This window comes from Artemia sp. Qi Xiang Cuo, chromosome 1, assembly GCF_049724085.1.
Source record: "Artemia sp. Qi Xiang Cuo chromosome 1, ASM4972408v1, whole genome shotgun sequence".
Classification (NCBI taxonomy): domain Eukaryota; kingdom Metazoa; phylum Arthropoda; class Branchiopoda; order Anostraca; family Artemiidae; genus Artemia; species Artemia sp. Qi Xiang Cuo.
In genome coordinates, this window is record NC_142794.1 from 100,102,692 (window position 1) to 100,115,445 (window position 12,754).

A 12,754-nucleotide genomic window follows, 5' to 3' on the forward strand; every position below is an offset into this window, starting at 1 on the left:
AGATCGAACCTTGCTGTAGTAACACACAGCAAGACCGACGCAGGGACCTTACTAGTCAAGAAGCGTCGTTAATCCGGTCATTTATCTTTTTATTAAGATCAAATTCATCAACAATTATTTAAAGCTTATTAGTCAAAACCTAGCACTTGAATTTGCCACCTATGCAACATGGTGCAAGTTGAGCAAGTTTAGTACTTGCAACTTGGTGCAAACCTCATACTTGAGTCTACTTACGTCATAACCTCCAAGAAGGTAGCTGCCCCTCCCAAATTCTCTATTATATTTTCTCTTTAGCTAATGTTTTTCCTGAGCCTCGTTTTCAGGCTCAGCGGGTTCGAACACGGGTTGTTCTAGTCTAGTTTCAAGTTTCTAGTTGTGCGTCTAGTTTCAGCGGGTTCGTAATTTCAACCCCGTGTTTAATGCATTAGATGCACTGATGCACAACGCTTGATGCACTAGACGAGAACAATCCGTGTTGGAACCCGCTGAGTCGTGAACAACCCGTCTCCGAACACGGGCTGTTCTCGTCTAGTGCATCAATCGTTTTCACAAAGCGGGTTCTCGAGGAAAACACGAAGTTGAAACTTCGAACCCGCTGAAACTAGATGAGAAACTTGAAACTAGACGAGAACAACTCGTGTTCGAACCCGCTGAGCCTGAAAACGCGGCTCTGTTATTGTTGCATCGTAGCTATTTTTGCTCACTTTTATCTTCTAGAAAATCCTCAAATCCGATTTTTATCCTCAAACCAAGCAAATTCAATAATTACAAAACTCAAATGTAGTGTATATTAGCCATTATACTTCTTTTATCAAAATTATGTGAACAAGTTCTTACAAAAATCAGATTTTCAAATTCCTTGTGTCTGTGCAGTGGATGACGTTAGTAGCTCTTGATTAAAGGAACTCTGGTTCAATCCCGGCAAGGAACCTGTCGCAAGGAAAGTCATCAGAGCAAAATGTTAAATAGTTATCGTAGTGATTTTTTCTAATATTTTAGGCTAGAAGCCTTAGATCTCTTTGCTGGACTTTTGACTGAATTTTAAGATAGTAACAAGAAAAAAAATTGCCTGTGTTCTCCGAATATTTTTTTTTTGTATTTCATAAAAAAAAATCAAAAGAATGAATGCTCAAAAACAAAGCTAAATGAAAAAATCAAACCAAAAAGCCTGAAATATGACGTAGTGATAACAAATGTATTAGTACCAAAAATTGAGCAACAGGCATGACTTCATACTGTCTGCAGTCATGACTAACCTCAATTCTTAAGGATCAATTTTTTGGGTCGTCCTTTTGGTATATTTCCGAATTTTAAACTATTGATTTCGCAGCGTCAATGAACAGTAGTTTTGTTTAACAAGTTCTTAATAGTAACTTTACTACATAATTTTGGGTGGACAAAATTCTGCATGACTTTTGATCTTCTACTCTGTCGAAGCCATCGTAACCTTTACAATAAGGTTCGTTGATGCTTAATTGCATTGTGTACATACGTTTAAATACTTCAAAATAGTGTATATAAATAGGGAAACAGAAATATTACCATTTAAAGTCGCAGGAAACAAAGCTCTTGGTAGAATCCCCCCAAAGAAATATTCCTGGGGAGGATAATGGTACCCCGTCATGACTTTTCCATCTCTGTGCCGTTAGACTTGTGAATGTAATATTTTATGCTACATAGCAAAAGATTGTCGCAATAGGTTAGGTTAAGGGGACAGGGCCATTCTTAAGGGGGCTACAGGAGCAGCTTCTCCAGGCACCTTGGTAGGGGGGAGAGGGGCACGTCCGAGGGATTGCCCACTTTGATCAAATCTTTCACTTTCATTCGTTTTTTTTTCGCTTATTTTTGAGTCGGGAGAGGTACGCTTTAACTAATTTTTGTCCGGGCACCGCCAATCCGAGGAACGGCTCTGTAAGGGGGGATTGTGGTCAATGTTTTTTATCATATCTCAAGGAAACATCCTAATAAAAGAAGAGTAACACTATAAAGTTTTTTTTTCCCAACGTCATAGTCGCTTTTACAATAATGCACCCACCCTCAGATGGTTGTCGGTATAAGTCTAGAATAGTGGTCGGCAGAGTGCAGCTCTGGAACAAATATCCACGGAAGGTGCAATAATATTTTCATTAAAAAAAAAAACTTGGTAAGAAAAAAATTACACCTTATTTCGTTGAATTAAAATTTTTCTAGAAATCGAGAATAGTTCCTGTTCAAGTTAAAAGATACATGGGTAATTATAATTTAAGATTGTTGTAAAATATGTAACGAACAAGGTTTACCCGCAGATCGGCTTAGTTTCGAAATGAATGAATATGAAGAAGATTTTATCGTTTGGAAATTTGCTACATGCTACATTTTCATTACTTAGTGTGGATTGGAAATAAATGTACATAAACAAATTAATGAAGCTTATATAAATAAATCATATTTGGATTTGTTAAACAACCCAGAACAAAACAATGCCAAAAGAAATAATTCCTTTGCGCCTAAGAAAAGAGTGATGTGGGCACTATGCATTTTTTTTCTTCTTTTTTTCGGGGGGGGGGGGTATAAAAGGGCTCTTCGTATAGAAGAAACTCTTCTAAAAACTTCGTATGGGGCTCATTCGATTGTAAATTAAAACGTATAGTGCCCTTTTTAGTTGTCGAAAGGGATTGGAGGGCAACCAGCCACCCCCAAAATTTTGAGACAGCCATTTTGTTCAACGTAGTTGAAAGGCCCATTAGTTATGTCTTTGAAGATGACAACCCCCCTCCACAACAGTCCTCAGGGCAAGGATTGTAAGTTATGTCCCGGGTGCATACAAAGTTCTTATTGACAGGGTAGTCGTATAAGCTTTGGAGGGGGCTCATTGGATTGGAATCAGAAGTTCTAGAGCCCTTTTCTAAGTCAAATTGATCTGAGGGCAACTAACCCCCTCCCTTACAGTCTATTTTCCCCAAATGCATCCAATAGAAATTTTAAGATAGCCATTTATTCGAAAACAGTCCAAAGATCACATAACAAGGCCTTTGGGGTTGAAACAACCCTGAAGAGTTCGGGGACAAGAGTTGTAAGTTATGCCCCGGGGTCTTATACGTTTCTTATGGGAGGGATGGTTGTGTGGACTTTAAAAGAGGCTCATTTGATTGGAAATTTAAAGTTCTTGTTCCCTTTTTCAGAGTCCCAAGTGATGGAAGGCATCTAGCCCCCGCCCTCACTGAAACACTTTTTTCCTCAAACACATCCGATCAAAATTGTGGGATGGCGATTTTGTTCACAATAGTCCAAAGAGTAGATAACATTGCCTTCAGGGTGGACACAACCCTCCAGAGCTCAGGGACAAGGATTGTAAGCTAAGCCCCGGGCATATAAGGTTTTTATGGAACGGATGGTCGTATAAACTTTGGATCGAATGGGGCTCATTTGATTGGAAGTCGGAAGATCTAGCGCCTTTTTTAAGAACCAAAAGTGAATGAGGGCAACCAGCCCCTCCCCCTTAAGTTTATCACTCCCTAAAACATGTCCGATCCGAATTATAAGAGAGAAAGTTTGTTCAGCATTGTTGAAACGTCCAGTTATTATAGCTTTGGGAATGTCAACCTCCCAACAGTCATTAGGTGAAGGGCTTTAGATTAGGTAATTCGTTCATTGTTTGCATATGGTATATGTTATTGAGAAACGTATGTATGTTTGAACATTATTATCCAAAAATACGAAAGGAATTCAGTTGAGCCTTTCGGAGAATATTGAGAGGAGTTTTGAACTAAATCAAAACACGTTATGTGTATGGGGATTGTCAAAAAGGCGTAACTCACGAATGACTGGGTGTATTAATTTGGAACTTTCAGGAAATGATATGGGAGGTGATCAAAAAGGGAATATTTGCATGCTACCACCACCACTACTACTATTATCACACTGTTCCATTTACAATATTGAGGGAAATTTTGAACTAAATCAAAAGACGCTATGTGTATTCTCATTATTAAAAAGTCGTATGTCAGGAATTGACTAGGTTAGTAAGTTGGAACTTTCAGAGAATGCTAAAAGGGGAAAATCGTCTGACCAAAAGGTAATATGTGCACACTACTACTAATACTTATATCACTGCCACATTTACTACTACTACTACTTCTATTGCAACTACTTGTGAAGGTAATACGTTCATACTACTGGTGCTAGTAGTTCTACCCGTATTATTAGCAATACTACTATTAGCAAAATAATTAGTACTGTTGTGACTACCATTACAATTATGCGTAAGGGTATGAAAGTGAAACTTTGATGGATTTTTTTTTTATGGGGGGGGGATGAACTTTATCAAAACACGCTGTCTGTATGAGGGTCGTCAAAAGGCCGTAACAGCAATATCTTAGGAACAGTATGGTGTTTGAAGTTGAAACTAACAGAGCTTGTTGTGGGGGATATTGAACTAACCAAAAGAAAATGCGTATTTCTACGTATTGATTCTGCATCTACTCGTGCTACTATTACTGCTACTATTATTACTACTTCTACTAGTACTACTGCCACTAAAGTCTAAGGCTACTACTATTAATTCTAATGCTGCTACTACTACTGCTGCTACTAAAACTAAAGGTCTTAAGGCAAAAAATTTGGAAATACTGAAACTGTACTGAACTAAATCGAAACACGCTATGCCCACATAGGTTGTTCAGAGGGCGTATCAGAAATACTTCAGGAATGGTTCATGGTATTAAGTTTAAACTTTCAGCGTGTGTTGAAGGGAATGAAAGATCTTAAGTCGAACTGGCCAGCCATGACAAAGAACAAAGAGAGGAAATTCAATGAAGAAACAAACAAAACGAGACTACGGTCAGAAGATAAAAGATAAAATACCAAAACGACGCGGATATTTTGCCTGTATAAATCACAAAATAAACAAAGATTTAAAAATTAAAGACATGTAAAAACCACCACCAATATTAAACTGCAATTGTCGCAACAGATCCATATAGGTCACTGTCACTAATAGAGTTATTTCGATGACAACACCAAAGCAACTGAGCTGTAGCAACACCAAGATCTGTTGCAACAATTGTAGCTTATTATTGATGGTGGTTTTTATATGTTTTTCGTTTTTTTTAGTTTTTTAATCTTTGTTTGTTTTGCGCTGAAGACGCCTGGTTTTTATACAGACGAAGAAAGCTCCGCGTCGTTTTGGTTTTTTATCTTTTAACTGCGGGCCGTAGTCTCGTTTCGTTTGTTTCTTCATTGAGTTTCCTCTTTGTTCGTTGAAGGGGATGTTGGAGAAACCAAAGGGGTTATGTGCATACTGCTGCTAATGCTACTACAACTATTGCTAATGCACAATCTAAGAGTATTAAGGTGAAGCTTTCAAAGAATATTTGGGCGGATGTTGTACTAAATCAAATAGTTCTAGTGTCGTTTTTAAGAGTCAAAAGAGATTGGAGGGCAAGCAGCCCTCCTCAATCCCATTCGTTTTCCAAACTCATCCAGTCAAAAATTTTAGACAGTTTTTTTAGTTCAGTATAGTAGAACAGTCCAGTAACTATGTCTTTAGGGATATTGGGTATGTCAACCCCCCTATAATTATTCAATCGGCTGATTTTACTTTAAAACTAAGTGTTGCTTTAAAACTAAATCAAAAGGCAATGTGTTTATGGTTTCAATAGTACATCTCAGCAATATATCGAAAACGACTGGGGGTATTAAGTTGAAATTTTCGGCGCTACTGCTATTACTGCTTCTACTCTTACAATTTAAATAAATCAAAAGAGAGTAAGTGTATCCAAGCTGTCAAAGAGCACAGGAAGATTTTTTTTCAAATCGTATATGGATTGAAACCAAGTTGTGCTATAATAAGGATAAAGAAGGCCAAACTGATTGTAAAAAGTCTCCATCAAAATTCAGATTTCTGCACCGGGAAAAATGAGATAATTCCCACAGGTTATAACCATAAATTTCTGCTGATGTTCTTAATGATAGAAAGGAATATTGACAGAAGAAAATAGAAAGAAGTCAAATTTTACAGTTTTTGTGTTTGAAAAAACCTATCCTATATGGCTGGAATTATAAAAAAAAAAACGCTAATCAATCAATGCACAAAATTTTGTTGGTAACTTCTTCATATCCATTATGAAATAAGGACTGATTTTTACATAGAGATAGAAAGTGATTATATATTACGAGAAAATGTGGCCTGCTTTATTTGGCCCTGCTCACCTGTAATTTGTCGAAGAAAAAGAATACATAATAGACAAAACTTTACAGGACAGAATATAAATACAAAGCTTAACAAGAAAAACTAAACTAGATTTACGTTGCCGAGGCAACCTGAAGTTTCGCAGCACCCCTATGTCGGCTTCGCCAACAAGAGTATTGCGGGTACAACACTTCGGTCAGGAACCCCTGCCTACTACTACTACTTCTGACTGCTACTACTGCTTACGACTACTTATAATAGTTTTTACTACTTCTAATTTCTGTGACTACTACTACTACTACTGCCAGTCGTAGTACTAGATTCCAATTCATTTTTTTAATTAAATGCTTGTAAAAACAACGCCTACAAAGGTATATTTCCTAATATTAGGATGTGCTATCTACCTGTGACAGTACACGAAAAAAACCTCAAAAACGCATAACAAATTTTTATATCCATTTTATTTACGTTTTTACGAGTCAGATAAGCATTTTGGGAGGGGGGGGGGTTCAACCCCCCCTGGTTACGGTTCTGCCTCGGAAATTGTTTTTTTTTCTTCTTTTTAAGGATATACTGTCTGCTAAATTTCTTATTGTTTGGTTTTTTCTAGCACAACAATGTTCAAGTTTCACGAAGGTATAAGCATTTTGACTGGTTGCATGAGCGGTTGCAGGAAAAATTCTGCTTAATAGCAGTTCCTCCTCTTCCTGATAAACAAATTTCTGGTAAGTGGTTTTTACACAAGTTTAGACACAAAAAAAAATTCACAAAAAAATAAACAAATTTAGCTAAGTTGCTGAAAATGAGTAGTGGGTATGGATAATGGCTTTCCCCCACTAGAATACAAAAGAAAAAAACTTATTCGCTGCTAAAGCTTTGAGCTACCATAGGCATGTCAAAAAAGTATATTAAATAATGTAAGGAGCTACTAAAACATCAACACCAAAAATACAAAGTTGCAGGTGCTACTTCATCATCAATTCCGTATGAAAACGTCAAATAATAAAATTGACGGTTAGAATAATGACTGGACACTGCACAGAGGATCGTCACAACGTCAATACCTTTCCACAAAGGTATCTGTCAGTTGCTTAAGTAATGTTCTGTTGGAGTAAACTTACCGTGGTAAGTTTATGTCCCCAAGTAAGTCGAATAAAGCTGATTTAGACCACTTTCTTAAGATGTAAAGGAAGTGCCAAGGATATTTTTAGAGCCCTATTTTGAATGTCCTTAATTTTAGCCATCTGATCTGTAGACAAGGATGCCAAGAAGGAAAAGTATATTCAAGGGAGCTTAGAGCATAAGAACAGCGAATAGTTCTTAAGCTAGTCCACAAAATTCTAAATCTTTGATTTTTTTTTTATTTTCCTTCAATTTATTTTTTTTTTATTCCATTAGTAACAATATTGTGTTTTTCGTATTATCCGTCAAGTCGATTTTCAATTAAAACGTTCCCAGGCGTTAAGATGAAAAATGTATATTTACCCTTCTTTTTGAGGTATCGACTAAAGGCCTTGCAGGGATAAAATCCCAAGGAAGATAGTTCCAGATATAAGTGCAACGCCGGATGAAACTATTCCTTAAGTACTCGGAATATCCTACCTTAGGTAATTGCATCGAGCTCCGTGCCTTCATGTCTGCCTTGACGGCCGGACAAAGAGAGGTACAATTTGAGAAAGTTCGTTTGTGGGAGGCAAATAAATGTACTTGTAGAAAACAGCCATCGACGCTACATCAAACCTTTCATTTAGAGGCTGGAGCAATTCTTGTGTAGAGGTGCAGCCTGCCCTTTTTGCCCCTTTCCGGATCTTCTGAAGTGGTGCCAACAGCGTTTTCGGAGCACCAGCAAATAGCGGGCATCCATATTCAGCTATGGGTCTGATGCAAGACTTGTAGAGTGGGATGATCGAAGAAGGTTTTTGCAGCGAAGAGTAACTCCCAGCTTTCTTGCGCAGGAGGTTCTCACCCGATCAAGGTGGTTGTTCCAAGAGAGATCGGTGGAGAAATGAATCTCCAGTAGACGAAGCTCGTCGACTCTTTATAGCTTCATTTTTGAAGATGAAACTGGGCACCTTTGATCGGGTAATTAGAAGCTCCTTTGTTTTCGATGCATTGAAGTTGATCACCCATGCATCAGACCACTTTTCAGTTTTCAAAAGATCAGTTTGTAGGTAAAGGGAAACTTGTACTGGGATTACATATAGAGAGACAGCAGAGTATGTCATGGTATCTTCAGTAAAATTATGCAGAGGGTTTGCTAGGTTGTCTCCCATTTTGTGTATTTATATAAGAAAGGGCTCAGGCCCCAACACACAGCCCTGGGGTACCCCTGCTTTCACTGAATATTAGCGGGAAATAAACCCGTCAAGAACAACCCGCAGTGAACGATCGGAAAGAAAGCTCTCAATCACTTTTAACAGACATCCACGAACACCATACACATAGAGTTTCTTTTGCAGGCAACGGTGCCATACTCTGTCAAAAGCTTTCGCAATGTCGAAGGATAGTAGCCTGATGTCGTATCCCATTGCCAGTAGTTCTATCCACTCCTGATACTGGGCCACTAGGCAGTCTAATGTTTAGCGGTTCCGGCGGAATCCATATTGGCGATCGCCTAGAACGTCATTTTATTCCAGGTACTGATGAAGTGTTTTATTGGAGACGCTCTCGTAGACTTTGCCAACACAGGAGAGAAGGCTAATAGGCCTGTAGGAGCTCACGCTCGTTGGATCGCCTTCTGGCTTTAGAGTAGGTATAACACGGGCGAACTTTCACGTTCATGGGAAGTTTCTGGAGCAAAAGTAAAGCCGGAAAAGCAATGACAAGGGTCTAGCTAGTTCGGAATTGCAGGACTTGTGCAGAAAACTTGGTATCTTTTCAGGATCCGTGGCTTTGGTCATATACAGATGTTCCGGAATGCGAAGAATCTTGGGGGCAGAAAAGTTTACGCGGTCCAGGACAGTGTCGGTTCAGTCGGAGAATTTTGGCACTTCTCAATCGTCATCGTTTAGATTCGAGATATTGGCAAAAGCCTTAGCAAGAACTTCAGCCTTTGCCTGTGGATCTTGTACCACTGTCCCGTTACTCTGGAGAGAAGTAATTGCGGTCCCCTTGGACGACGGTAAAGCCTCCTTGACAATTTTCCACCAACTCTTTGCCGAATACTGAACCCGGGACTGCCGAATCGCTCGAACTGCATCTTTGCGCGCATTTATGAATGCAATTCTGTCCTCTTCGCTCTTCGAAAGTAGCCATCGCTTGTGTGCCTTTTGCTTTGCTCGGATTGTCTTCATACACGGTACCGACAATCACGGATTTATTTGGGAGGGTCACCCTGACCCACAGAGCTTCTTCGCCTGCTGAATCTGGTATGTTCAGGCATGAATAAGGTTTATGGCTCTGTAGATATACAGCGACACCTCCTCCGTGTTTAGCGCCGTCAGTACGCTCTCGATCCCGCCTGAGGAGCGTGTATCCCTGTATGGCAACCTCACTGCTCTGAATTTCTTGGTTTAGATTGGTCTCTGTGATGGACATGATAGATGGCTTGACCGAGTTTAAACTTAGATCTGAGACCTCGTACATTGCAGTGGGCTACCGTAAACGTGTCCGTTTGGATGGTCGGTGGACGTTCTACAGGTCGTCGTCGAAATGGCTGTTTGGTCCGAGGCTTTTTGTTGTTAATCATAACCAGCTAAAAGAAGCTTTGCCGGGTGGTTAGCTCAACAAAGCCCATAAATCCATTGCCATGCATCATTGGACGGGGAACGGTGCCACCTGCCACGCACCTCATTACCGCATCTTCAACATGGAGGTGGTACCCCATAATGGGTTAGGATTCGGCACAAGTGCCTCCCACCATGAAAAGGATTATAGCAAAAAGCTTGCGAATTTAGTCATTTGATGTGCATAACAGTTAAACTTAAGTTCATTTTCTAAGCAAACACCTAAGGGACTTGCAGAATCTTGAGTGCTCAGATTTGAGTCCATTCAGTTGCAAAACTCTACTCATTGTAGACAGAGAAAAGCCAAGACAGATAGTCCAAGTAATTGAGAGGCAAATGTTTAAATGGCTGGGGCACGGGTAAATGGCGGGAGTATGGATGACTCTCTTATTGGACACATACATGTCAGGTTAGTTTTTGGAAAGGCATGCCTGCCTAGAGTCTGAGGCATGTTGACCAAGAATTTAAAATTGACATAAGACTGTGAGATTGCCTCTAATGAGAGGCAAACAAGGCACGCCCGCCTATAGTCTTAAGGAGGTTGACCAAGAATTTAGAATTGACATAGGACCATAAATTTGCTTGAAATAACAGGCAAACAATCGTTTAAAGCCATCTTTATCTTCCAAGTAGTACCTATTCGTTGCCTTAGATCAGCCCCAGATTCTGAGAAAATTTCTATTTTTCACAAATTTTTTTAATTTTTGGGTCACTTGCCCGAGACTCTTGGCGGGTGGGTGCCCCCAAATATTGTCCCAAATTCCTCTCTCAATTCAGCACTTTTTCACGGATTCCCAGCGTCTTCAATCACTTTCCCAATAGTATCTATTCATTGCCTCAGCTCAGTTCAGCAATCTGAGCAAATTTCCACTTTTTCAAGTTTTGCATTCAGTTGTATTAGTATTAAGGAAGGAAATTGACACGGGAAAGCTTTTTTTTACTGTTTAAAGTTGGAACAAAGACCTAAGGGGCTTGCTGAGTCTTAAGCCCGTGCATTCAGTTGTATCAAACAATTCGTGGTAACGAACTAATAAGAAAGGAGGGACCCGGCTCAACAGTAACCGAAACTCTAAAAAACGAAATTTCTCTACGAATAGATATTTCAAAAGAAATGGAGTTTTATACTGATTTTTAATATATAAATTTCAATAAGTTTAGTCTTACCCATGAAAGGTTACGAGCCTGAGAAAATTTGCCTGATTTTTGAAAAAAGGGGAAATGCCCCCTAAAAGTCATAGAATCTTTATGAAAATCACACCATCAGATTCATCGTATCAGAGAACCCTACTGTAATGGTTTTAAGTGCCTATCTAAAAAAATGTCGAATTTTGTTGTTTTGCCAGAAAAAAAGATCACGGATGCGTGTTTATTTGTTGTTTTTTTTTGTTGTTGTTTTTTTCAGGGCTGATCGTATCGACCAAGTGGTCCTAGAAACCTTCAGCAATGGTCGTGTCAAGGGGGTGGGGGTTACGAGTTTTTAATCCCCCCCCCCCCGAAATTTCTGTCTCGTAAAACATGAAAAATGTATATAAACAAATTTTGATTCGTTTTTTTAGGTTTTTTTGTGTAACCCCCCCCCCCTCCGAAAAAAAATGCCGGATGTGCCCTTGACTTTAGCCATGGTTTCTGAGATTTACATATGGAACATGTGTGACCAAGTGCAAGAGCGAAGTTTGTCTTTAAGTTCTACTACCTTTCCGCGTATGTCACATTTAAATATTTGTTATTGAACACATGAATTAGAACAGATGGCTATGTAATCTCGAACACTTTACTCAAGAGTAGGAGGCTTCTGGGAATGTATAAAACACGCTACAATTCATGAAACACTTACTACTTGTTTAAGAGACAGGTTAGCATCCGCTTTCTTTTAGCTCATTGAAATCTTCACAATTTGTAATTGCAATCAAAGGGTAGAGACAGCAAGTGTATCAGCTGAACAGCTCATCGTTGGCCGTTGTTATATAACCAACCATTTTGAATAAATAGAATTAATTAATTTTTTTTATTTTAAATTACTCGGTTTGAATAATCGCTCATACTCCTTCTTTTAAAATCCTTTAATTAATTAATGCAAGACTTGATCACGTGTATAAACCAAACCTATGTGTTTTTATGCACAAAATAATGAAGATGATGTATTTTTTTGTGTTGTTCTATCATTAATTTACCCACTTTTCCTAATAATACATGTATAAACGTGCAAGCCTGTGATCGTCAGTCCTACAGAGTTAGTTGAGTGCTGTAAAAAAAAAAAAAATTATAGCTGAAACATAATTGGTCAATTTTCGCTTTTATCTTATGCTTTGATTTTGCTTCATATTGTTAATACCCTGTATCTTTGTTGATGTACAGTGTCGGTTGACATCTTCAATAATCTCTCTAGAAAGAAATCTCAAAACGTCAGAACTCTTGAAAAGTGAAATAAAAAGTGAAAAGTGAAATCAAATAAAACTATGAGAGGCCTAAGATTATTTACTGTTTGTTCACAATAAAGGCGGATTCAGAACTAGGGGGGGGTTAGATTTGACTCCATTACCAAGCCCGTACTTAACATTAGTTTGCAGACAGCCCAAGAGATTTAATAAGCTATCTAAAATATAGTTTATAAAAAGAAACTGGCAGGATATGTTAATAATCTCAATGATATATATTTAATCTATATACCCAGGGGTAGGCATCTATATATATGTAGGTGAGAGGTAGGGGTATATATCGGGGGACAGAAGATGAGGGTCTTGGGCACAAAGTACCATCCCGAAGTTAAGCCTTTTCCCTCGTATATTTTTACGTCTTATATCATTTCTTGTTTCATTTTGTTTTGTTTTTTTATTTTCCAATCTGTTATTTTCTCGTAATG

The 12,754-nt window shown here is 38.6% G+C and overlaps 1 protein-coding gene across 1 annotated transcript in view; it reads left to right on the plus strand.

Moving 5' to 3' along the window:
* The window catches only part of SH3PX1 (sorting nexin 33-like protein SH3PX1), a 198,065-nt gene that overhangs the window by 63,966 nt on the left and 121,345 nt on the right, over positions 1–12,754 (plus strand). Inside the window, exon 8 of the mRNA XM_089092739.1 lies at positions 6,780–6,894. Within this exon, the coding sequence (XP_088948865.1) occupies positions 6,780–6,894 (115 nt within the window). The remainder of the gene's footprint in view (positions 1–6,779; positions 6,895–12,754) is intronic.